Below are 26,524 nucleotides of genomic sequence, written 5' to 3'. Positions count from 1 at the left end.
TCACCGGCACGTGTGCAGCTCCACCAGCCGCTGGCACTGCCGGCATTTGACGAAGCAGCACCAGTGGAACTTGCAGCTGCAGCGCTCGGCCAGCTCCACCTGGGCCGTGTGGAAGCCCCGGCCGCAGCACAGCAGCTCGCAGCCGTCGATGGCCTTGGACGTCTTGTTGCACGTGCGGCCCCGCGTGCCCAGCACGCCGCTGCGCACGTCCTGCTCGCAGAAGTCCGGGCTGGGTTCCAGGTACACCAGGTCCTCATCCGTGTGCGGCTTGAACTGCGCGTTGCGCGGCACCAGGGCCCTGGAGGAGCCCACGCGGCGGGGCTCCACCTCCGTGGCGCCGTCGAACTTCTCCTTCAGGGCGTGGCCCACCTGGCGGAAGGGCGGCACGGCTCGCCAGCACGTTTTTACCTCGCAGGAGCCCGACACCCCGTGGCACTTGCACTCCACCCGCATGTGTGTCAGGATGGCCTGCGGGGGAGGGGGAGGTGAGAGGGGCGTCAGGAGCTGTGGGTGGGGGCGCGGGGGGGGCGGGGCTGGGGAGGGGCCGCCGGGGTTGGGGGTGGACCACGGAAGGGGGCGGGCGAGGTTGGGATGCCGCAGGATGGGAGAAAGGGTGGCGCTTCCTCTGTCTTAAGCCCCTTCTGTATGCCACAGGAGCTGCTCAGCTATGTGGGGAACAGTCCAAGATACTGTCCTTGGTGTCGGGGCTGCGCAGGGTTGATGGAGGAGGGACCCTTCAGAGGGCAGTGTCATTGGAACCAGTGACAGCTGATGTGAGGGGAAGGACAGGGCTGCATTGCACCTGCCACTCAAGGACCCTCGAGGAGTGGGTATTGAGATGGCAGACGGTGTCACAGTCAAGGCCACGGTCCTAGCAGGGACGCAGAGCAAGGGGTGGGTGGTGTGTGTGTGACGGAGGGATGGAGACACACAGCTGTGTGCACACACGCATGTGGATGGCCATTCACACTCCGTGAGGCCTGCTCACCTGTCTGCCCTCTTGCCACACACCCCGCCCCACAGGAGGGGCCTGGCAGGGAGGGTTTGGGGCCCTTGCCGAGCCTGCCCTTTCCCGGCGGGGAGGGGGGCCCACGCTACCTTCCTGCCGGCCTCATTGTTGTGGAGGTTCATGAGGGCCCGGCTGGATGAGGCCCCCTTGCTCCTCTCTCGGACGTCCACGAATGACTGGGAGAAGGCCACCCCATAGGCGATGTTATCCGAGCATCCTGACCACTGGAAGCCTGGGTGGGTGGCAGGGCGGGGGGCACCCGAGACCACGGGTGAGTGAGGGCTTGGCCCAGGTGCCCCACCCATGCACCCCCGGCCACCCACTCACGCCCTCCCCAGCGCCCCCACTCACCCTGCGGGCTGACCCCGTGTACAGTCCGGTCACAGCCGCACTTCTCCAGCTCCCCGCTGCTGCACGCCCGCGTCACCGCAAAAGCCACACCTGCCGAAGAGATGGCGTACACGAAGGCCGCCTCCCGAGTCCCTGTGGGAGGCAGAGGGGGGCAGGGCTGGGTCCCAGCGCTTCTGCCCCCTGGCACCCTCTTTTATAGAGGGGGGTCGATGGGACCCTCCTGGACGATGGCGGCCAGGGAGAGAGACAGCGAGACAGCGACTCTGTGGAGCCATGGGTTATGCTGAGCTGACACTCTCAGCACACCAACAACCGGACACAGCGACACCCGCCAGGCACTGCCCCGCAGTCTTCACACGTGCCAGGCATTTGTCCGCCCCACACCCATCAGTAAGTACAACTGTCATCCCCATTTTCAGAGAGATGAGCCAGCTCGTCCCAGGCCACGTGGCTCGTAGCTGAGTGGCGCCGGTCCAGCTTCAGTGCTCTGAGCTACCCCCAGATCCTGCTCTCACGGCCTCTCCGGGAGATGAGTGATGCTAGCGTCCTTTTGTGAGCGACAGGGCAGGCAGGGAGAGGTGCATTAACGTGCCGAGACTGCAGGAGTCCCGGGGCGGGCCTGTCTGCCTGGCTCTTCTTGCCTTTTCTGAAGTCTCTGAGGGGGTCCCTCGCCCTGTCAAGCTGCCCTAGCCCCTCCTCGCTGAGGCTGGACCCATTTCTGAGACCACCTTGGTTCCTTAGACCTTTCAGGGTAAATGGCAGTAGCAACGGCCCCACCACTTACCAGGCAGGGCCACTGCCAGTGAGGGGGCGCCCTCTACCTCTGGGGAGCTGACCATTTCACAGGCGGCCCGGTGCGGGTCTGGGCAGGGGAAGTGGGTCCCAGTCGCCCGTCAGGAAGTGACAGAACCAGGACCCGAGCTCCGGTCAGTCCGCCTCTGCTCCCTGTCTCTTCCCTTCCGCCCCCTGACTTCTTGGTGGTTCTATTTTGGTGTCTGCCCGGTCTCTCGCCTGAATGGGTGTTTTTATCCTCCTAGGAACTGTGCCTCGGGGGGTGTAGCTGCTGTGTAGGCTCTTTCTGGGGATGTGGATGGTGGGAGGGGGTATGTTTGTGTGTGTGTGTGTGTGTGTGTCTGTGTGTGTGTAGTGCGTGTGCGCACGGCTGGCTGGGTGTGTGACTGGATGGGCCCTGCACCTCTCCTGGGCCCTGTGAGGGCCTCTGTGTGCCCGTGACTGTCCCTCTGTCTCTTGTTGGAGTGTCCGTGTCCGCAGGAGCGGAGGGGGCAGGCTTTGGCCTCGCGGTTGGCAATTACCTCTGCGACACCCAGGTCTGTGCTCCCGGCTGCCCTGGGGAGCAGTCGCCGTGGTCAGGCGGAAACAATCACCTCCTGTGTGCCCGCGTCTGTGGGCAGGGGTGGGGGGCAGCCCTGGCCCCCGTGGCTCAAGACGCCCTGTTCTCGGTCCGGCCCTCGAGCGAGGGATCCTGCCCGCCGCCCACTCCCCGCGGCCTGCCCTCTACCGTGGCCTGGCCACTCTGGGCCGGCGTGAGGGGCTTGGCCAGAGCCGCGGGGGCTGACAGCCTGAGGCGGAATCCTCTCCAAGTTAATCGAGGTTAATAGCAGGATCATGTTGGTTGGTTTCGTGCTGTGGCCGCCCAAAGAGAGACGACTTTAGTTTCTGGTATTCCTGGTATTTCCAGGCCTGAACCAGCACAAATCTTTGCCCCAAAGACCAAGGGGGAAGGGATGGCAGGAGATAGGGTGGAAGGGACCGGCAGGATGGCCCTAGCTCCTGGCCGGGCGCAGTCCCGGCTCCTCTGCTTCTCTGGGCCCTCAGGCGGCCCCCAGCCTGCCCCAAGCTCCGGGCCTACCTCCTCCCCTGTGTGCTGGTCGCCTTGGGTGCAGGGTGCCCCGTGAGGTGCTCAGGGAGACCTCCGCCTCATCCCCAGCCAACACCCATCTGCCAGAACTTCAGGCCCCCCTGTTGCAGCCTTGGGAGCAAGGGCACTATGGTTCTCTCTGCTTGGGTGGAACAGAAGAGGTTCTGGAATGAAGATAATAGCATGAGCTGAAGCTTAGAGCTCACTCTGTGTCATGCAGTGTCTGAACACAACATCCCTGTGAAGTAGAGACTTTTACTCCCCATTTTACAGATGAGGAAACTGAGGCACCGAAGGGTGAAGCGACTGGCCCAAGGACATCCAGCCAGGAAGCGGGGGAGGCAGAATCAGACTTGGTCAGCCTGGCTCCAGCGTTTCAACCTTGACACAGTCCTGCCCCCCGGAGCCCAGAGTCCCCAGGAATAAACAGCCCATCTCTTCTCACCTCTGTGTACGAAGCCCTGAGCTGTGGGACCTGTCCAGTTCCTTTTATGGGTTCTTTCTGTGGGGATGGTGAGCAGTGCTCAGCATGGGAGCGCCCCCCCCACCACTGCCCCCGCCCCCAGGCCTGGAGAATGTGACCAAGCCCCTCTGTGCTGAGAGCTGATGGCAGCGGCGGCGGCCTTTTCTGAGCAGCCCTGAGTCCCCATCCCTTGACTCCAGCTCTGTGGCTCCTCCCAGCTTCTCCCCTGTGTCCCGGCTGGAGGCTTCTCACCAGTGGGACACCGGGCAGAGACCGCTGAGACCCAGAAAAAGGACTGCGGTGCAGCGGTGAGGGCCGCGGAGTGGAGTTCCCCAGCGGCCTGGTAGATGACGGCTCCCTTGTCTCAGGGTTTGTGCATGCCAGCTGCAGGGGGAGGACAGTCCTGGCTTTGTCCTCCTGGGACGGCAGAGCCAGCGAGGGGAAGGCAGAGCACTTGAGAGTGCTAGCAGCTGCTCGCAGCTCCTGCCGTTTCCATAAAGCCATTTGCTCCATTCCACATCCAGCCCCTTCCTGCTCTTTTCTGTACCTCCTTCCCTGGCTCCAAGGGTCTAAATCCTGAGCGTCCTCTGGGTCCCACCTCACTGTCCTCTTTTCCAAGGTGCGAAGGCTGCCTGCAGCTGGGAAATTCAGAGTCGTCCTCGGGATCCAGGGATAACTACCCTTTCTGAGGGCCTCCCACATGCCAGGGCCTGTCCACGTGCTCATGATGACCTGAGCCACCCAGCTCTCTCCAGCTCTGCTCCTGGAGGGAAAATGAGGCTGGTGGCTCGCCTAGGGTCCCTCAGTCAGCCAGTGGACGAGCAGGAACCGGGGCCTGTGCTGTCCCGAGCACATCACACGCACTGTCTCCCCAGATGTTGGAAGGAAGGGCGTTTAAGCAGGAGGGAGTGTTTGGAAGAAAGGCTGAGTTGGGCTGGAAAGGAAACCGTGGGCACGGGGATGCCCTGGGGCACCAGGCAGGTGTCCTGGTGGCACTGGCATTCCGAGCATAGCTCATGTTTCCAAAGCGGGCCCAGCAGGAGTCCTAGGAGGAGGGGCAGGACAGGCTGGCCTCTGAGAGAGTCCTGACCTTGGTCTCTCCCCATCCCTGCCCCTCGCTTGACTGTCCAGTTTCCTTTGCTATCTTGTCGGCAAAAGCTGTTAGTTTGTTTTTCTTGAAACCTTCTCCAGGAAGCCTCTTTGGATTTACAACACAACGTAGGACAGGGGAAAGAGTAAAGGCGCTGGAGCTGGACAAAGCTGTGTTGTGCCTTTTTCCAGTTCTAACATGGGGAAGATAACGCTGCCCCGGGAGGCCAGGCCCTGACAGTTCCTCCCACCCTCCATCACGGATCCCCGGGACCCTGGGTCCCCTCCCCGGCTGGCTGTCTACTCTGACTGTTTCGTCTTCTAAGTGTCTTGTGTGGCTGGTCTGCAGCCAGACGGGAAGCTCCAGGGGCCACGCTATCCCTCACCTCCTCCCAGGACAGAGCTGGCAGTGACGGGCCTTTCCCAGCTCCCTGGAAATGGAAAGGTTATCGGGAGGAGCGGGGATGCTCAGCCAGGCAGGCCTGCAGTCTGGTCCCGGCTTGGTCACTTCCTAGATGTGAGATTTCGGTTTCTGTGTCCAAAGAATGGGGCTGACATCGTCCTGACCTCTTCAGGTGGGTCTGGAAATCTACTGACGTCAAACACAGGAAATGTTTAGTCACTGGCCCAGAGTAGGAGCTTGAGACAATCGCTGCTGTGAATGTTACTGTTGGGTGAAATTAATGCCATTTTATTCATTCCCTAACAAATATTGGTAGGGCAGTTATACCCTGAGGGCCGCTTGTCCGCATATTGTCCATTGGGCTGAAAGCTTCCTTAGGGTGGAGACACCTCCTTCACCAGAGGGTTACCTGCTGTGAGCCAGGCCCTGTGCCAGCACCAGGGAGGCCCAGAGGAACCTGTCCTCAAGGAACCCCTAGTGTGGAGTATCTCCGGGGTACCCCCTCCCTAGGCCTCCTGTGACTTATCTGATGGCACCAAAGGCTGGCTCGAGAGGCCCCCTTCTCTGGTCCAACGTGATGTCAACATCGAGGACGAAGGTGAGAGCACAGGTGTCAGGGAGTCGCAGCCCAGAGAAGCATCTGCTCCCCACCTCCAGCCTGATGCTGCCACCAGGAAGAGGCACCGGGACTTCCCTGGTGGTCCAGTGGCTAAGACTCTGAGCTCCCAATGCAGGGAGTGTGGGTTTGACCCCTGGTCAGGGAATTAGATCCCACGTGATGCAGCTAAGACCTAGCACAACCAAAAAAAAAAAAAAAGATGCCCTGATGTTCGAACTCGGGGACTAGAAAGACAGCCTGGGCTGAATCTTCACTTGGCTGCGACTCATCACCTGTCCTGTCCAGGTGGCAGGCAGGGCCTGATGGGGCCTCAGAGCTCAGGGAGGCCGCTCTCTCGGGACAGGGGTGGGGTGGAGCTCACAGAGTGGGGTGTGAAGAGGCAGGGGGGCCCCAGCATCCTGCACAGAGGGAAGGAGCGGGGACCCGAGGGGCTGGTGTCTTCCCCACCTTTCCACATCCTGCTCGGACTAGCCCCGCTCAGAGACCCCCGCCCATCCTGTTCACGGTGACCCTGAACTTTCACTGGACCGCACGACCTCTCCCTCCCTGCTCAAGCCCTGGTCATTCGTCATTCCTTCCACAAATGTTTATCAGTTACGTGCGCCGATGCTGCCCCAGGCGCAGGGATCCGGCAGTGACCAGACCGCACAGAGGCCATCCCGCATCTGGCCCTGAGCGCCTGCCCCGCCAAGAACCTCCGCCTGCCCCATTCCTGCCGCCCCCCGCCCCCTGCCGACTTCACCAAACTCCTGGCATAGTCTCAGCCCAGAGCACATGCCTTGGCCCAGACTTACACACTGTCTTCATGGGTCACTGTCTGTCTTGCCTCTGTAGGCCAGGAGCGGAGGGGGTCCACTGCCCGGGGGGTAGCGGGGGTGCAGGGTTAGAGCCGTGCTGCCTCGGGCAGCGCTGGCGGTAAGAGAGCCGACCCCACCTCTGGGAGTCATTCAGGGGTCTGGAGACATCATCTCTGAATCCTGATGCGGGGACAAGGATTGCCCCCTAGCCACCTTTCCAAGGGATATGCCGCGGAAGCTTGGACACGGGATGGACTTTGCCCGGGTCTCTGCCTGGATCAGGTCTGGATCTGGGTGGGTTACACCCTTGGCCTGCGGCACCACTTTTCTCAGCTGTAACATGGGAATAATACTACATACTTGGAGTTGTCATGAGGGTGGTTGGACGCGAGGCAGTGCCCTCCACAAATGGGGCTATTTTTTTCCTCCAAGAATGGCCTGGCTCCTGGAGGGATCTGTGACCTATTACCTTTCCAGGTCTGAGGTCATGACCCCAGCCAGGCAGCTCATGAATCTGGGAACCGGCCAAGCCTCCTGACCCCAAAACCTGGGAGTTGTGAGAGAGGCCTGCCCAGGCCAGTTGCTGCCCCAAATCACAGTATCTGGTGACGACGCTATGAGTGAGCGCAGGGGAGGGTCCCACTGGCAGGTGAGGACACCGAGGCTGGGAGGGTGGTCCCTACCCCAAGGCCACACTGCCCACGCTCTTTCCCCAGCGTCTCAGCCACCCTGAGAGGGACGAGTCCCTTCTCTTGTTCAGTAAGGCTTTCCCAGGAGGCATTTTACTAGGGAAGAAAATGGAAAATGCAACAGTGAGGAGATGGATGGGTGGGAAGAGCTCAGACTCCTCCAGAACATGACGGCCCTGGCCCGGTGTGGCTGCCCGGTGTGGCTGCCCGGTATGATGGCCCGGTGTGATGCACTGGTGTGACGCCCTGGTGTGACGCCCTGGTGTGGCGGCCCGGTGTGGCGGCCTGGTGTGATGGCCTGGTGTGGCTGGCCGGTGTGATGGCCTGGTGTGATGGCCTGGTGTGGCCAGCTGGTGTGATGGCCCGGTGTGGTAGCCCAATGTGGCCACCCTGTGTGATGGCCTGGTGTGGCCGCCCAGTGTGATGGCTTGGTGTGGCCGCCCGATGTGATGGCCCAGTGTGGCTGCCTGGTGTGATGACCTGGTGTGGCTGCCTGGTGTGACTGCCCAGTGTGATGGCCCAGTGTGATGGCCTGGTGTGGCTGCCCAGTGTGGCCGCCCGGTGTGATGGCCCAGTGTGGCTGCCTGGTGTGATGGCCTGGTGTGGCTGCCCAGTGTGATGGCCTGGTGTGGCTGCCCGGTGAATGCCCACCCTGACTCAGCCCCGAGGAGACTGGACGCTTGACTGAGTCACTTGGACTTTTAATCCCGAGCAGGCTCCAGCCAAACCTGGTCGGAGTCTCGGCGTCTCCCTGAGCTTGCTTGGGAGGGCTGAGCCCCCTCCCTGGTTCCTGGCGCAGACACAGGCGAGGAAAGCACTTCTCAGCAGGGTCCCTCACCAGCTTCGGGCTGCACCGATCCGCGCCTCCCCTCCTCTGCCCCTTGAGTCCGTGCCCTGACTTGCTCTCTGCCATTGGATGGCATCCATCGACTTTATCCTCCATGCCAGGCTCGGCCATGTGCTGGGAAGCCGGTAAATGAGACATCTGTCTTGCCTTGAAAGAGTTCAAGGTTTAGGGATGGAGGTGGGGGTGGGGTGGGGTGGGGGAGAAAGCCAGCACAGGTCAGTGTGAAAGGTGCACTGAAAGCCACGTGGGCACACAAGGTTGAGACAAAAGTGTGTGTGTGTGTGTGTGTGTGTTAAGGGAGTGAGAGAGGGAGAGAATTTGATGAGTCAAGTGGGTTAAAATGTAAATAGCTGGTGAATCTAGGTAAAGAGGTTACGGCAATTCTTCATAGGAAAAACAGAACTCATACATTCAGAGAACAAATTGGTGGCGCCAGAGGCAGAAGCAGGGGGTGGGTAAAGGGGGCCAAAAAGTGCCAACTTCTAGTTATAAAAACAAATGCATCAGGAGGACGTGCTGTCCGGCGTAGTGACTATAGATAGTAATACTGTACTTCATGTTTAAAAGTGGATAAGAAAGGAGATCTTAGAAGTTTTCGCCACAAGAAAAAAATGTCTACATCTGTGTAGTGATGGATGTTAACTAGACTTTCTGTAGTGATCACTTTGTAATATATACACGTTATTGGCTCATTATATTATACCCTGAAACTAATATAATGCATGTCAATTATTCCTCAGTTTAAAAAAAAAAGGAAGATGAGAGCTGACTGAATAAACCCGTCATATCCTCTTTTTATAAAGAGCACATGGGGGGACTTCCCTGGTGGTCCAGTGGTTAAGGCTTCAGCTTCCAGTGCAGGGGTCATGGGTTCGATCCTTGATCGGAGAGCTAAGATCCCCGACGCCTCAGGGCAGCCCAAGATCCAAACAGAAGCAGTATTGTAATAAATTCAGTGAAGACTTAAAAAATGGCCCATAACAGAAAAAAGTCGTTAAAAAAAAAGAGTATATGAGAATTCCTTGTACTATTGTTGCAAATTTTCTCTAAGTTCAAAATTATATAAAAAAAAACAATTACCAAAAAAGGGGGGGAAAAACCCCAGCATGAACAAAGAGCTCTGGAGCCCCGAGGAACAAAGCAACCCCGCTGCCTGCAGGAGCTGAGAAGATTGGAGGAGGGAGAAAGAGAAAGACTGGCGGAGAAAGAGGACTGGGTGTCTGGGTGGAGGAAACAGCACGTGCAAAGGCATGGGGGTATGAGAGCACCTGGCGCGTGAAACCCTGCCCATCTATTCACCAACCCACCTGAAACCCAGAACACCTGTTGTGTGCCAGGGGCTTCCTAGGCCCAGGGTCTGCTGCTGAGCCTAGGATCTGGGCCTCAGCAGACAGACAGACACTCGGGTCCTAGGAGGGCCTCAGCTCCCCGGCTGCACCCTGGGGCTCTGCTTCTTCCACGAAGCAGCAACATTCAGCTGGGCCAAGCACAATCGTGCCTTCTTTGGCCCCTGCCAGCTCTCAGGAGAAAGGCTTCCAAATTTCTATCGCAGTTGGTTTCCAACAACATCTAAATGGTTTGCCACAAGCCCGGCAGTCGCAGCCTTCCAGGATCACAGGTGCCAAGACAAAGGTTGGCCCAGGATCGCCCTCCTGCTGCCCAGGCACATCACGGGGCCCGTGGACAGTCGGTGGCCCAGAGTGTCAGTTTCACACTCAGGAAGTAGTAGAAAAAGAGGAAGCTGGTTCACAGCGCGCCCTGGAGGACAGCAGCTTGACCCGGTGCCCTCCTGGGGAGCCTTCCAGTTGCCTGGAGCGTCCTCTATGCCCTGGCCCACCTTCCTCTGGCTTGAAGGCCTTCTCATACTCCTGGTGTCAGCTGAGGGCCTACCTCCTTGGGGGAGCTTTCCCCCTGAGCACCTGCCCTGGCTGGGGCAAGCTCCACCCTGGGCTCCCGAGGCTCCTGTGTCCCCTCACCGTGGGTAAGACAGAACATGACCTGGAGCTGGACCTTGTGGGCTCAAGGCCTGGCTCAGCTTTTAGTTCTGTGACCGTAGGCAAGTGCCTTAGCCTCTGGGTGCTGCAGTTTCTTCATTTGCAAGATGGAAGCCTGTCTCAAGGGGCCAGATGCGTTCGTATCACTTAAAACACTTCAACAGTTGGTCCCTTGCCGGTGCTATGGGTGTGAGGGCCACTGCCCCAGCTGGACTGTCAGTATTGACCTTGACCGTGAGCCTGGGAGGACAGGATCCAAGTGGTCTTCCCAGGGTCTCAGAGCCAGGCATGGTCAGGTTCCCAATAGGGTTTGTCAAAGGTACGGACAAAGGAGGCAGTCTTGCCTACGCGGCAGGCTGAGCGCTAAGGTAAGAACGGCATGGGGCTGGAGGTCTGGAGGCCCCGGATCTCATTTCTGATTCTGCTGTTCACCCTCTGAGGAGCTCCAGGCAGCTCCATCCTTTCCCCTGCCCGAGTCTTGGATTCTGACTCTGAAACAGGATGATGACCCCGGGATTGAAGATGCTGCCCGGGGTATTGCGCTAGTGTCGGTGAAGGAAGGCCCTCCTACCTCCGACCCCTGCCTCCGCTGCATCCTGCTCACTCCCGGGCCTCCACCTGCCATCCTGTGATGAGTGATGGACCGGTCAAGCCACTCCCAAGCACATGACTCCCCTTCCGGCCCCCCGAGGAGACGGCACCCGCATGAGCCCCGCCCTCACCTTGCGTCACCACCTTGCCGAAGACCGGCAGCGAGTCAAGCGTGGAGCAGTTCCAGCGCCGGTTCCGGAACTGGTACTGGCACTCCTCAATGGCGAGCTGGGCGCCGCGGCGCACCGAGTCCATCACCTCCAGGTTCCGCTTGCACATCTGCACCTGCCTCTGGATCAGGCCCTTGAGCTTCTCGCAGGTCTCCTCCTCGGAGATGCTTCCCACCGACGACAGCTTGGCCAGGTACCTGCGGAGAGCGGGGTGGGGTGGGGTGGGGTGGGACGCCAGGCAGAGCGCCTGCCCCCCTCCTTCCACGCCCAGGTGGAGGCCCCCCGCCCTGTCCAGGGCTCTGGGAGCCAGGTGCCCCAGCGATGAGGCCCTGGCTTCTCTCTGGGTCCAGGGACAGCCCTCCTGCCTGGGCGGTGGGGGGTGCAAGTGGGGAAGGGCTGTCTTGTACAAGGCCTCCATCTCGGCTGGAGTTAAAGGAAGCCCTAGGAGAGCCGCTGACAGCCTCCGTGGGATGCCTCCCCGCCTGGGGGCCCCCTGGGCCATGGGCATCTGGGCCCTGATGTTACACCAGATATTGTCCCTGCATGTCGAGATGCCCTCTGTCTGGAAGCCTTGGAGCCACTGTCTGGTCTGCTGTGTCTCTTTCCCTCATCCCCAGGCAGGCACCCCTGCAACCTAAGCCCACCTTCTGGCTAACCAACGGCCAATATCCTCATTGCCAGCCATTTCCCAGACCCCCAGGCAGAGACCAGCATCACAGTGGTGGCACTTAGGACAGTGCGTGCAGTGAGGACTCGGGGCTGGGGACGGCGATGAAGGAGTGTGAGCTTTGAAAACAAAGTGTGCCGGGCTCCCCGCTCAGCCTCTGGATTCTTTACCACCCGGGAATGAGGCACCAGCACTTGCCCCACCTCACAGTGTTGGAAGGGGATCCCAGGCCAGATAACACAGCTTTCTGTCAAGGCACTCTGCAATCAGGCGCATGTGAGAGGGGGCTTCATTGCATCCATTTCAACAGACAGAGCATGACTGTTTGACTTTGTAATCTTTTGACCACACCACATGGGATGTAGGATCTTAGTTCCCCAACCAGGGATCAAACCCACTTCACCCCCAATCTATGAGTTGACAAATATTGTGCCCATTTCATGGACTCCAACATAAAAGCTAAGAGGGTGACATGCCCACGGGGATCCAGGTAGCAAGTGACAGAGCCGAGCTTCAGACTCCTCTGACCCCATGGGCCTTTCCCCTGCCTGTCCTCCTCCATAAGGACCCCAGAGGGCTCTGCCCTGTCTGATGACGATGGCTTTGTGATGTGGGCCTGGATGTAAGGGGCCCCGGAGCAAGATACGAGGACGCTCACTGGGGTGGGAGCAGAGCTGGGGAAAGACCCTGTGAGGAAGAAAAGGGGTTTCTCTCTCAAGGGAAGAGTGTGCATTCACTGAACACCTGCTACGTGTCAGGTCGTATTTCAAAGCAGGGAGGTGGCCATCGGAGTCACCCAATTTGTAAGGAAGAGCAGCCCTACATTGCATCTGGGTCTGGATGACCCCGAGGCTTGTGCTCCAAACTCTGCCCCTGAACCTGTCCCCACCCACCCATCCCAGCATCCTTGGCTGAGGCCAGTGCACGTAGTAGGCGCACAAGTAGCAGCCTGATGGTGGAAGGAGAGCTGAGCAGTGACTCTGGAAGGTCTCCTTTTCCTCCCCTGCCTCCCTTTCTGCCTCTTCACTGGGAGGTGCCCCCGCCACCGCTTAGGGCAGGGCTGCCAGGCGCTGCCTCCCAGGTTCTTGGAGATACAACAGAGCGCACAGAATCACAGCCTTCAGGAATGAGACAGCTGGTCTGGTCCAGACTCCTTATCTTACTGGTCAGCTCAGGGAAGGAAAGGGACCTTCCCACCAACTTCCCACAGGAGACTCAGACCCCAGCTCTACCTACCCTCAGCCTCAGCCCCAACCTCACAGATCAGGGGCTCTGCATATAAAGAGAGGAGGTGTCCCGCTGCACCAGACTCTACAGTGAACCAGCCCGGCAACCCAGGCCTCCTTGAGGCAGGAGCGGTGGCTCTCCGGGGTGGAGGTGAAGATGCTGGTGCGTCTCAAAAGGGAAGCTGGACAGACTTCTATCAGAAGAAAGATAAAGGGGAAGGCCACTGCTCTGGGACTCAGTTTTCCCACCTGTAAGGTGAGGGGGTGACCACCAGTTGTGGCCAAGTCAAGGAACCGTTGTCAGGCCACTACAGGGATCCTGTGTGTGAAAGATGGTCTGAGCCAGGCCTCAGACGATGGGGTGTGAGCTTGACACCTGTTTGCCCAGTGAAGGAATGAATAAATGCACGGTACCCAGACAGAAAATCACACCGAAATCCTAGTGAGACAAGGGAGATTTTTATGACAATGGCAATAAGAATAACCGATTTGAAGGGTGAGTGCCGAAGAATGGATGATTTTGAATGGTGGTGCTGGAGAAGACTCTTGAGAGTCTCTGGGACTGCAAGAAGATCAAACCAGTCCATCGTAAAGAAAATCAACCCTGAATATTCATTGGAAGGACTGATGCTGAAGCCGAAGCTCCAATACTTTAGCCACCTGATGCGAACAGCCGACTCATTGGAAAAGACCCTGATGCTGGAAAAGATTGAAGGCAGGAGGAGAAGGGGGCAACAGAGGATGAGATGGTTGGATGGCATCGCCGACTCAATGGACATGAGTTTGAGCCAACTCTGAGAGATAGTGAAGCACAGGGAAGCCTAAATTGCTGGGGTCGCAAAGAGACACGACTTAGCGACTAAACAACAACAGCAATGGCCCTTAATCAGTAAAGCCTAACGCTTCACTTACGTGATTGCATTTAATCCTCAGCAAGCCAATGAGCTCCCATTTTACAGAGGTTAAAACTGAGGCACAGTTACTTTGCCTTGTGTGCAGTGTCACACAGCAAGTAAGAGGCAGAGCCAGGACTTGCCCCTGGTTTTGCCTGACTTCAAAGCCTTTGGTAGAGACGATGTTCTTTTAAGTGACTCAAGGACTTGAATGTCACCGGTGGGCAGAGGCTGCTGGGAGCTGGGTTCATTGGACCTAAAGACACGGACCAAGGTGTAGATAGACAGTGGGCTACCTGTGGGTTGCCGAGCTCTCCCCACTGGCAGTAAACCATCAGCAGCCGGATTCTTTTTGTTGGGCGTGGGGGCTGGACCAGAGTGATGGTTCTCAAATCTGACTGTGCAGCAAAACATTTGCGGGCTTTGCCGAAAGCGTGGGTGTCTGGGCCCCACTCCAGGCGGGGCTTGGTGGGTATGTGGGCTTTGGAACACATTCCCCGCAGCAGCAGTGAAGCCAGGCTGGAGGGGTTTTAGGGGAAGCCCATGGGTGACCACTGGTGGTGTTCCCTCCCCAGTCCCCCAGGAACCTGATTCTGGCGCCCTCTCTCCTCACGGCTGCACCGGCCCCCTGCTTGCCGGGCCTCCCTGCATCTGGCTTTCCTGTTCCGGGAAGTGGAGGTGATGATTTTGATCCCCAGGCTGCTGGTGCGATGCGGCTGCTGCGTCTTGCCCTCAGCTGATTTTTGGATGCGCCGCGACGCTGAGGCTCTCGCCCTTCCCTGGCAGCTCGGGAGGTGGAGGTGGGTGGTCTTGGGGAGAGGCAGTTCCCCCCCGCCCCCACCCACCCCCCATTGCCTGCCTCCCGGGAGGCTCCCAGTCTTTGCTACTGGGTCCTGCCCAGAGGAGGCACAGAGGCTTGGTAGCATCCCTGTGAGGCCTGGGCAAGATGCCTGAGCATCTCAGAAGGGAGACAGGGGTGGAAAGATGGCTGAGGGTCCGCAGGACGGTGCCTCTGCAAGGGGAGGGGGCTCTGTCTGGGTCCACGGTACCCCCGGCCCAGCTGTGGAGCTGGCACTGCTTGGCACTCTTGGCCTGCAGGGGGCGCCAAGAGCCTGGCTACTGGCCATGGGCCAGGTCCATGTTGGGAGGCCACCCAGTGATGGGGGACTAGGAGTTGGGTCTACAAGTTGGATCCTTTCCTGCTCAGATGCCAGAGCTGGCTTCTAGGAGAAGGTCGGGGGGTGGTGACATGGGGGCACAGAGCTGGCCGGCCCCCGCCTCCGCTCTGCCCGCTTCTCGTGTCTTGCTGAGGGGCTGGGGGAAGGGGAGGGCAGGTGGTGCGGAAGCTTGGCTTCTGTGTCCAAGGTGGGGGTTCTCTGGGCAGGGCGAGCAAGCAGGGGAGGCCTGGCGGAGCCACCCACCTACAGTGCGACCTTGGACCAGTCCCCGCCCTGTTGGAGCCTGTCTCTTCAAGGTACTACTGCAGGCGAAAGGGCCAGAGCCCGCGGGGATGGAGGGGTTTAAGCCGCAGAGGCCTCTGGCCCCATCCCATGTAGGCTGATAGATGGAGGCCCTGCCATTGAAGGCGGGGGACATGGACCAGCGGAGCCCCCTACCCTCTGCCCGCCCTCCGCCTGCCCCGCTCAGAACTCAATGAGGGACACAGGCTGAAATAACAGTAGAAGGGATTTAGGGGTGAGCTGCCGGCCTGCCACGGCTGTGAGTCACTGGGACGGCTTCCAGGAAGAAGCTGAGAAAGCTCTTCCGCTGAGGAGTGTCCCTGCCCCCCAAGGCTGGCACCAATGCCCACCACCCTCGGCCCCTGCTTTCGTCTGGCCCCTCAGCTGACCCCTCCCATGGGGACGCCACACAGCCCTAACCCCCTCCGATTCTCTCTTGCCTGGAAAGGGTGGGAAGTCAGAACTGGAAATGGGACTGGGACTGGAGAAGGGGCGGGGGGCTTAGGACCCCAAGCCTCGTGGGCCCTGGCCCGCACTGCTTCTTCAGTTAGGATGCCTAGCTTCGTTTTACAGATGAGCAAACTGGGGCCCAGAGGGGGGTGTGACATCCCAGGGTCACAAAGCTAGTGAGCAGCAACGCTGGAATGCAAACCCAGCTCACACTGGGACCTTTTCTCCCCTGCACCCCGGTTGTGGACCTGTCTCGCTTGACAGCTGCAGGGCGTCACGCCCCGCTCGGTGTGTGTCCAGCCTGTGGCCTCCCCAACGTCCAGCACAGGCTGTGACCATAGAAGGTGCTCAGTGAATGCTTGCGACATAGATGGAGGGCCCTGTGCTCACGAGGTCCCTTCAGCTCCCCTCCTGCAAAGTGCTCAGGAGAGGGGAGGGCAGGGGTGATTGAAGAACCTGGGGGCTCCTTGGCCATTGGGCCTGCAGAGGACTTAGAGAGCCCAGGGGGCAAGGCCCAGTTGGCCCCAGGGGCCTCAGGAATGCCCTCCCCACACCCTCAGGTGGCTCAACCTTTCCCCCAGAGACATGTGTGCTGCTCTCTGACCTGGGGCTGGGCCTGGCTCAGATGTCAAGCGCACAGGCCATTCCTGGGGAAGACGCGGAGCGTGGGGCCAGCCGGCGGAGGGCCTCGGCCACCCCTGCCTCTTCCCTCATTGGGGTTACATTGCCCCTGTTTAGGCTGCTTCCGGCTGCTGCTGAGCACAGGCTTAGCCATTTGCCACCCACTGCCCAGGGCCACCTAGGACTCCAGCCACAGCCGTGCCATCGATCAGGTTACCCCCCCACCTCCCCACCCCGGGCTGCCCCACTGCCAGCCAGCGCGTGCCCGTCTCCTCCCGCAGGGGCTCGGGGTCTGCCAGGCTCCTCCCAGGAGGCCCTCCCTGTGGCCCGTGCTTGCCGCCTGCGAGGCCGGAGGGCTGTTGGCCCTGCCAGGGAGATCAGATCCTCTCAGCCACCTGCTGTTTTCATTAGAAACTAAAATTAGCTGGGCTTGTCCCAAGCTTTTCCAGGTTTGTTGGCTTAAAAAAAAAAAAAAAAATATATATATATATATATATATACACACACACACACAAATTCCTAGAGGAAAATCCGCACCTCTCCGCCTCCTGCCCCGGCTCTGGCTCTGCGCAGTCAGGAGGACCGGGGACGGGAAATTGCTGGAGCGTTTGGGAGGCCGGGCGGGTCAGTGCCCTGGGTCCCGGCCCGTGGCGGGCAGGCGGGGGCTGGGAGGCCGGCCTGAGCCTCTCTCTGCCCCCTCCTCCCTCGGGCCTCCCTGCTGCCCAGGCCGCATTTAGAGCCTCCCGAGGAGCGGTCATGCCTGCTGGGCGACACCAGGAAGGAAGGAGGCCAAGAGACTGGGAGGAGGAGCCCGAAGGAACCGGGTGCCTGCTGATCAGAGAGCTGCCTGCCCAGGGAGATGCGGCCGGGTGAGGGAGAGAGGGTCTGCGACCCATCTGGGGCCCCCCGGCACTTCTGGCGGGTGGGGAGTCCGTGGTTTCCCAGGAGCCGTCCACATCCCCAGCGGTTTTCAGGCCTCGGGGGGGCTTCTGTACCCGCAGTTTCAGTCGCCTTGGTGGCCCTGTCCCAAGACTCTCATCCCTTCCCGTGGCAGGTGGTGCGAGGCACTGCCCAAGAGAGAGGGACAGACTGGGTCAGCATCCTGTCTCCGTGTTACTGGCGGCAAGAGAGGGGCCGTGTCCTCCCCTCTAGGATGGGGCGAAGAAGCATTCGATCTCCGGAGGCTGAGGTGGGTTAAACAGGCCCACAGCAGGCACTCCTCTCCTGCTGGCAACACGATTATATTATCGCTATTCCGTACCATTAGCATGTTCATCAGCAGCGTCAGGATCCGTGCCCTCCCAAAGCCTCTCCTTAGTCCCCTGAGCTGCCCCCTCTTCCGGGGGACCCCAGGCTGGTTCAGCTCGTTTGTCTTTGGCTTGGCTCCATCCGCTCCCTTCCACCTGGGTTCCCAGCCCTTCTTTCAACTGAGCATCCCAGAGGGCAGGACACGTGCCCTTTGGGGACAGTGGATCACTTCAGCCTTGATCCCAACTGTGGATGGTTGACGGAGTCTCCTGATGGAGTCCTCAGAGAGAGAGGGGGTGTTCCCAGTGGGTCTGGCCCGTTAGGTGGGTCCTCTAGGAACGGGTGGTCTGGGGACTCGGGGGATGGTGCTGTTAAGAGATTCGGAGCTGGGGACCCCACCGTGAGGGTGGCAGGGATAGTGGTGTGCCCAGGACACCTGGGAACCATTCTTGGGACTAGATGGCAGGAAGAGGGACCTTACACCCCTTGTCACTTTGCTCCTCAAACAGCAGTCGCGTGCTCCACTATATCCTTACACGGACACGTGTGTGCTAAGTCATGTCCGACTCTTTGTGACCCCGTGGACCGTAGCCCGCCAGGCTCCTCTGTCCATGGGATTCTCCAGGCAAGAACACGGCAGAGGGTTACCATGCTCTCGTCCAGGGCATCTTCCCGATGCAGGGATCAAGCCTGTGGCTCCTGCATTGCAGGTGGGTTCTTTACCACTGAGCCACCGGGTAAGCCACCTTACATGGATATAGAGCCATAAATTCATGCAGGATTCTCCAGGTGGGTATCATCCCCTCTGTTTTACAGATGAGGAAACCGAGGTTCAGAGAGGTGTGTGTTCAAGGCTGTGCAGCCATTCAGGGGTGGTCAAGACTTGAAAACAGGTCCTTCTGGCTTCTCAACCTGGGCTGGCTCATCAGGCTCCAGCGATGGCCCAGGGCACAAAGGACTTGGTGGTTTGGCATCAGTGGGCACCGGTCTGAGGAAGGCAGTCTTATTCTTCCATTCTCTTTCTAGAGACCCTGTGTCTTTCCTGCCCAACAGTGAAGGCGTCTTTCAGGGGTGAGGGGTGCTGGAGAGGATGATGGCTTGGAGGTTACGTGGCCGCCTGGACAGTGTCTGAGTCCGTGACCTCTGCAGCTTCTCAGGCAGTGGGAGGAGTTGTGGCCGTTGGCCGGAAAGCCCTGCAGGGGTAGCCAGCGAGGAGGGGCTGGCCCTGGAGATGCCCGCAGGGGCCGCGGGGCGGTGGGCGCTGCCTGCATGCCACTCTTCCCCCAGACGGAGCGCGGCTCCATAGAGCTCTCAGTGCCCACGTCAAGCTCTCTCTGCCCCAAGCGCTTTCCCTCAGTTGCGAGCGGAATGACAGCCTCCCTGCAGCCCAAGGCCCCGCTCTTGTACCCTAGGGTGCTGTCTGCTCGGCCCCCCTCCCCGTCTCCTGGGATCCCTGGCTCCCTTTACTCCCCATCCTCAGTAGCCTCAGCACCCCGATCTTCTGTCTCTCTCCTTATTTTTTTTAATGTGTTCAAGAACATCTATTGAGCAAGGGGTCATAGCACGCACGCAAAACGGGGTGGTCTAGCTGAACATGTGTGACGAATCAGCATTGAAGTATCGTGCATGTTTCACCTCTACCTCAATGAACAAAAGATGGGTTATCGTTGCAGTGTTACAGTCCCGGAGTTGTCTGCCTCTTCCTCCATTTCGACATCTCACTCCCAGCCCAGTGTGGCCCCCACGTCCTTACCTGCCATTCCTGGCATCCCGCCCCACTCCCCATTTCTTATTTCCCATCTCACAGGATTTGTTCCCGGGGGAGCTGGTGGCTGACTCAGGGCCAGCAAATAGCAGCTCAGACCTGAACCTGGCTGTTTCCCGAGCTGCGCCAGGCGGGGAGAAGTTTCCTTCTCTCTCTGGGGGAAGGTGTGGCTGTGGGCCCAGTGGGCGTTGAATTTAAGGCACTTCCTGACCGTGGCTCGCCCCCGAATTTGCCAGCAGAGAGCGTCTCCCTTGCAAAGACCCATCTGACCCTCCTCCCTGGAGTGCCTTGCCTGCCTTGGAGCTATCAAACTGTTGAGTGGTTCTCCGCAGCTGGGCTGGGGGAGTCCTAGGGAGGGGTGCCAGGAGGGATGGGGAAGCCGCCTGAGCTGTCCAGAGGGCAGTGCGGGCTCCCTTGAGTGAGGCTCATGCCCTGTGTCTTTAGGTTTCTAGCGAGTTCCTTGGCCTTGGTGCACCCTTGCTCAAGGCCCAGGCCTGGGGGAGCTGGCGGCTAAGCCCACACTCGCACCCCAACAGGGCTGGCGGGAAAACCTGAGCTCCTCCCTTGTCGCTCATCACCTCCAGCAGGGATGATGGGCAAGGGGGGTGGGCTGCAGGCCTGCTTTCACCTGCTGCAGGGAAAAGTCCGGAAAGCAGTCAGAGACCTCGAGTGGCGTTCCAGGTCTACCACTGCTGTGCCCTGTGACCACCAGGTGCCTAGCACGGCGCCTGATGGAGAAGCTGTCTGGACAAGGAAGCGCTTGCCGTCATCAAACAGGGCTCGCCAGGCACTCGCCCTCCTGCTCGGAGGCTCGGTGTCCCTGGAGGAGGCTGACTTGAGCACTTCCAAGAGCCTCTGACTCTGATGGCTGAGATATCCTCTCAGCCCCGGGGTGCCAGGACAGCCAGGCATCCCTGACTCAAGGGGGGTACCCTGCGTGCGGTCTCCAGTCCTTGGAGAGGAGTTCTTGAGATCCAGGTCTACAGTGACTTGTGTGTGAACACAGTGAGAAACGGTCTAAGAGGACCGTTTGGAGTCACAGCGGCAAAGAGGCCCCTCTGGTCTCATTGGCGGTGTCATGCTGCTTCTAAGGGGCCTCTCCAAGTTCCCTTGTGAGCTGAGAGCTGTCGGGGGGGGTTCCCTCCCTCCTTATACTCCCCGCCACCCCCCGCCCTTCGCCTCTTTTCTCAGACCAGGTCCCCTCCGCTGCGGGGGTTCTGACTTGGCCAGGGAACTAACGGAGCTTGGTTTCGAGTTTGCCAGGAGACGGGGGAGGCAGAGAGGGGTTGGGAGGGGGAGAGGGGGAGCTGGGGGTCACGGCAGGGAGCGAGCCTTCTTCCAGCTTTGGCTGGATCACAGAAGATGCAGCTCAGGACTCAGAGATAAAACCTGGCAACTCCTGTGGAAATCTGGACAGCAACCATGGGGTCACAGCCCTGCCTCCCAGCTGAGTCCACCGAGTGGCTCTTGCAGGCTTGTTTGGAGTGGGGGTGATGGGGTGGGCAAATGTTACCCCCCGCGCCCCCCTCATTGGTGGCTCCCTGGCCAACTCCATGCCCGATTGGCTCAGACCAAGCCCTTCTTCCCAGAGCGGGGGACAAGAGGATGAGGCTTGGTGCAAATGCTCAGCTCTCCCAAGGCACCCACAGGGCCCAAGCTGGGCGAGTTTCAACAGGTTTGGGGAGCACTGTCTTGTCAGATGCTGAGTTGCTCAATTGCTAATCCAGGGTTGAGGGAAGAAAGTCAAGCCACGGCAGACAGCTGGGCCATGATTGCTGCTTGAACAAACCCCTCAGGCAGGCCTGGTCCCAGGGCCCTGAGAGGAGGGTGAGGGGAGAAAGTGCTCTTAGCCTGGCTCTGAGCGGGTGCCCTGGCCCAGAGCTGTGGGTGGGCTAGAGCCGCGCATCTGCTGGCCGACAGCCGCGTACCCTGACACCCACTTTGGCACACCTGAGCATCACCTGCGACTCGGGGCAGTAGGGCAGAGCCTCCCTCCCACTCAGAGTGGGAGGGCCCACATCAGATGGGGCCTGATGTGACAGCAACTTAAAACCCTCAGGAGCGAACAGGCCTGTGCTTCCTTTGTTCATGAAATGTTGACTGAGAAGCTACTACAGGCCCGGCACCTGCCAGGCACTGAGGCTGCTGGGAGGTGTTCATGCCACAGCCTTGGCCTCTGGAAGTTTCTAACCTTGCAGAAGGAGCCACGTTATTTGGAAATGGCAGCCCACTCCCATATCCTTGCCTGGAGAATTCCACGGACAGAGGAGCCTGGTGGCCTACATACAGTCCATGGGGGTTGCAAAGAGTGGGACACGACTGAAAGATGAAACAACAACAGTATATGATAGGAAACAGTTCTCTAAGGAGAGGATGGAAAACCACGAGGTCTGGACATCTGAGAGCGAGTCAAATGCTGCTCCTGGTATGCAGGATGCCCCTTGGGGAAGCCACCGCACCTCTGGGCCTTTGAAGTGGGGTTGGACATGGACTCGCTCCTCTGAAGGGGAAGGGGCAGAGGTTATGTGGCTCTTATAAGGAAGTGAAGGGAAGGCGCTCGGTCGTGTCTGCTTTGCGACCCCATGGACAGAGGAGCCTGCACCAGGAGCTGTACCCCCAGCTCCCCCTCTCCACCTCCCAGCCCCTCTCTGCCTCCCCCGTCTCCTGGCAAACTCGCAGGGGTCCCGGCCTGTACCAGGCTCCTCTGTCCATGGGATTTTCCAGGCAAGAGTACTGGAGTGGGTTGCCATTTCCTTCTCCAGGGAATCTTCCCGACCCAGGGATCGAACCCGGGTCTCCCGCATTGTAGACAGACGCTTTACCATCTGAGCCACCAGGGAAGTCTTATAAGGAAATGGGTGTGAAAATGCTTCGTAAGGCATTGATTCTCAACCAGGGGTGATTCTGCCCTCCAGGGACATTTGGCAAGGTCTGGGCACATTTCTGGTGATTCCCTGGCTGGTGGGGTGTGTGTGTGGGGGGAAGGTGGGGGGCAGGGCGCTACAGGTGTCTGATGGGCAGAGAGGCCAGGGATGCTGCTAAACATTCAACAACGCACAGCACAGGCCCCAAGTGCCAACAGAGAGAAATCCCAGTGCAAACTGTGAAGAGCCATGGCGTGCCAGTGATTGTAATCCAACGCCCAGAGCCGCAGGAGGGGACCCCCGGGGGTGCGCATTTGCTCTTTAGAAGGGAGCGGGGGTTTCAGCCAGAGACTAGGGGGACACTTCCTAGGGCAGACGGACCACGCCTTTAGCTGCGGGGCTGGCACTGCACATCTTGGCTGGCTCTGGCTGCACCCGGCCCAGAGCGCCAGGCGTCACTCCACTCGTGGGCAAGGGAGCGGCACCACACTCCAGCGCCTGCTGGGTGAGCAGGCCCATGGGAACTTGGCCGGGCGATGGGGAGGCATGCCTGTGAGGAGTCGGGTCCAGCGTGGAGTGATATGCCCTCCTCAGGGGCAGCAAAGGGAGCTCCTAGCAGCATCCCCTCCAGCCAGCAGGGTTTGCCCAGGAGCCGAGCTGGCCTTCCTGGCTTGGTGAGGCTCTTGCAGGGGCCCCGGCTGAAAACCGGGGAGGCAGTAGCCTGGGATCCTCCCTGTGTGATTAAAGTCACAGGAGGTAGATGGCAGTTTCCCGAGGGCCCTTTCTCTCCATCGTCTCTGTAACCAGGAGTATAGCTCAGTGACAGCTGCCACCATTCCCGGCAGCCTCGTCCACGGCTGCCCTTTCCATCACTGGCTCTGTGCTCAGCATGCCATGTGCACGGGCTCTCTGTAGCCTCAGCACCCTCACGTGTCTGTCCCATTTCACAGATGAAGAACCCGAGGCTCAGAGAAGGTAAGTACCTTGTCCGAGGTCACCCCTCTGGTCAGGGGCAGACCTGGGATGGAACTGTATGCCATCTGCCCTTGCCACCCTGCTGGATGACCTGTGAATGTAGCACAGGCCGCCTGGCCGTGTCTACTGGGCCTCCGAGGGGGCCCCAGCTCAGCACGTCACCGCCTTTCTTCAGGAAATCCTCCGTGATAAAACCTTAGTTTATCTATTCTATCTTAGTTTATCTGTCTAACTCTTCCCATACTTCCATCTGGGGTTCAGAACAATCTGCTGAGGATTGTGGCCCAGAGGGAAAAAGAGGCCATCCCAGGCCACCCAGCTCTGGGGACCAAGTCTCCTGACTGCCAGCATGGCCCCAGTGCCGGGGGAAACACTCAGAGACATTTACAAGCCCAGGTCTGTGGAAGATCCAGGCCTTCCACTGATGGACCGTTTCATCCATCCCTCCCTCTCTCCCTCCCTCAGTGGTGGGAGCTGCCACAAGCTGTCAACTCACTCCTGGTGCCAGACACAAGTCTAATCAACAGCTTCTAGCTTCTCTGGGCTTGCCCAGGCCTCAGGCTACAGAGCCCTCCCAGCTCCAAGCTCCATCCTGCCCAACAGCTGCACGCAGCGGGACACCTGGCCTCTCCGCCAGGCCACCCGCCCTACGGAGACAACAGACAGCATCAGCTCTTGCAACCGGCCAGCCAGCCGGCCCTGGCTGAAGCCTGATTCTAGGTACTGGAAGGGGAGGGACACCCCGGCCTTGCCCCTCTGAGAGTGCTGCCAGCCATCCTCTTGGGGCCAGACCTCCAGCATGGCTGGAAAAGACACAGTGCCAGCCATCATGCCTGGATGGACATCTGCCTGCCAGAAACTTTTCCTTCTACAGGCAGCTTTTGGGTTAGACGCCTCTGCCATTTACCAGCCAGGTGACTCGGGGCCGTTACCTCCGTGATGCTCAATTTTCTCCTCTGTAAAATGGGATTCAGGTGCTGTCAGGATGTAGCCAGCACAGGAGGATCTATTCTAATGATTACTGTTAGGGCTCTACAGCCTTCAGGCCAGGTCCCCTCCATGACCGCTCCAGCTCTCACTCGTCTCCTTCCTCCGACAGCTACTGCATGTTCACGCTCTCAGGCATCCGTGGCCTGCTTTTACCTCGTCTTCCTCCAAGCTCCTTGGAGGCCCGGCTGTGACATCTGTTTCCCCCAGAGCTGGCCCAGTCCCTTGCCTGGTGATGGACCCATTCTTGGAATATGCTCAGAGATCTCTTCTCCATCACAACCTTTCTGGATTGGTGGGGGTCCTGGGAAGCCCCTTGTTTCTCCTGCCTTGGGCCGAGCAGAGAGACCCTTGGCTTGAAGCCCGGGGTGGAGCAGGAGCGAGCTGGGTCATCCGGAGACCTGCTACGTGGCAACCTGAACCATCGCGGCTGCAGAGAACAGGTTTGCCAATCTCCCTTCTCCTTCTAGGCCGCCCCTCTTCACCCCACCCCCCACAGCGCAGCAGGAGAACTGAGCTGTTGGAATTCCCCACGGTTTGCATGACCCAAAGCTGGAGCGGCCTCCCTGGTTGGGATTTGGGGCTTGGATGTGGCTGAAGGTGGGTAGTGACACTACCTGCGCCATGCTGGCTTAAGTTTGGGACGGCTTCAGGGAAGGAGGTATGTCACTGCCTGGAAGTCAGAACATCTGGGATCAGTTCTCTGCTCTGAGATGAGCAAGTATCTTCCCCTTCTGGGGCCTCAGTTTCCTCATCTGTAAAATGGGCCCAGACACTAGATGCTCTTGAAGAACTCCACTGTGGATGTCTCGCTCTCCCCAAGGCTTGGGTCAGACCCTTGAACTGTCACTTCTTCTGCCTTTTTGTAGCCCTCAGCCCTGGGCCATACCCAGTTCTTACTCCTGCTAGCTTTGGAGACCCTGGCTCTGAACCCATGCTTTCCAGGGACCATGAACTTCCCCAAGTCCCAATCAGCCCCCCTCCTTGGCTCTGTGACCCCCAGGCCCCACTCGGGGTGGGAGGATGGGTGGCCTGCCGAGGGGTAGCAGGAAGAGGTGGTGGTACCCTGGTCTCTGTACACTTTGCCACTGCCCCTGAAGTGTTAATCAAATTAAGTCTCCAAAAAAAACAAAAGCTCCGCAGCCACTTTGGGCTGCCTTGGAGTCGCTCACTCTCGCTCTCAGAACAGCTGGGAGAATTCCACATCACCTCCGTCCCCCAAGCCCTGGGTGGCTCTGACCCCAGCAAACGCACTCCTTCCAGCCTGCAGGGCCCCAGCGGCCACAATGACCTCATAGCAACAGCCATTGGACACTCGGGGCAATTTCATGGGAGATATTTGTTCTTTGGTCTTGATGCAGAGAGAATTTTTTCCTCTCCCGCTGTCTCCATGGAAACCCCAGCTACACTGTTGGCTATCCCCCTTCCCACCTCATGCTTTTCAGATCAATATTGGAGCTTGGCTCCCCACTGACTGCCCACGGCGGCCAATGGGGGCAGAGTTCTGGGCAGAAGCAATGGGGACCAGGGTGAAGCCTGGGGCAGGGGTGAAAACCATCACTAAGGGGGATGAAGAAGGGATCCAGGGCCCTCTTGCTTCCTTGTTCACCCACTCATGGAAGCTCATCCCTTTAGAATCCCCCACTGCCCCCAGCGAACCTTCAGACCCCTTCCCAGGGAGTCCCAGGAGCCAGGCCCAGTCAGGGAGAAACAGGTCACCAGTGGTCACTGCCCCCCCTTCTTAGGTGAGACTTAGGGAGCCGGGGGCTGCTGCCTTCTTAAAGCTCTGGACAGAGTTTCTTCCTGCTCCAGGGAGAACCAAGGCCGGCCAGCGCCAGCTGCCGGAGGCCGGCCGGTCTCTTCCCTGCTTCTATCCCGGCTCCTGGGCCCCCAAGCAGGACAGGTCCCTGCACGCCTCCGGCCCAGCCGGCAGCGCCGCGCGGGCAGCTAGGCGCGGGGAGCTCACTCCTGGACGTCGTGGGGGATTAACCTGCTATTAGCAGCCAGGGCTCTCGCCCGTCATGCGCTTCCTCGGCGACCTGTCAGCCCAGCCGGGGCTGCGCCCCGCACCCGGCACCCCGCCCCTGCCGCCGTCCCGCGCTCGCGCCCCTTGCGCTCCCGGGCTCCCCAGGCCGCCTCGGGGTGCGGGCGGTCGCCGCCACCCCTGCCGCCCCTGAGCTGGGAGCCGGACACGGGCAGAGGGGTGTTCAGAGGGAGGCCGGGGCAGTGGCGGCGGCGGCGCACAGGGCGGTCGAGCCTCGCGTCCCGCGGCCGAGACACCTGCCGGGCGCCCCCGCGCCCGCTGCCCCCCGCGCCGCCTGGCACCGGCCGCGGCCCCCGGGGCCCGCCCCGCCCCGGCCCCCGCCCGGCCCCGCCGGGTCCGGACTTACAGCCAGTTGCTCGCGGCGGCCGAGAAAACGGCGAAGACCAGGAGGCGCAGTGAACGCAGGCACCAGCGGGGACTCAT

The 26,524-nt window shown here is 59.8% G+C and overlaps 1 protein-coding gene across 1 annotated transcript; it reads right to left on the bottom strand.

The window, feature by feature from the left end:
• On the bottom strand, nucleotides 1–26,524 carry WNT4 (Wnt family member 4). Its single transcript, XM_068969398.1, has 5 exons — nucleotides 26,448–26,524; nucleotides 10,863–11,098; nucleotides 1,361–1,492; nucleotides 1,099–1,241; nucleotides 1–468 (listed from the first exon to the last, which is right to left on the bottom strand). Exons 1-5 carry the CDS (start codon nucleotides 26,522–26,524, stop codon nucleotides 1–3), a joined length of 1,056 nt encoding a protein of 351 aa, XP_068825499.1.

Source organism: Capricornis sumatraensis, chromosome 3, assembly GCF_032405125.1.
Source record: "Capricornis sumatraensis isolate serow.1 chromosome 3, serow.2, whole genome shotgun sequence".
Taxonomy (NCBI): domain Eukaryota; kingdom Metazoa; phylum Chordata; class Mammalia; order Artiodactyla; family Bovidae; genus Capricornis; species Capricornis sumatraensis.
Note: the sequence above shows the minus strand (reverse complement) of the source record. Positions and strands in the feature narration are given on the sequence as shown.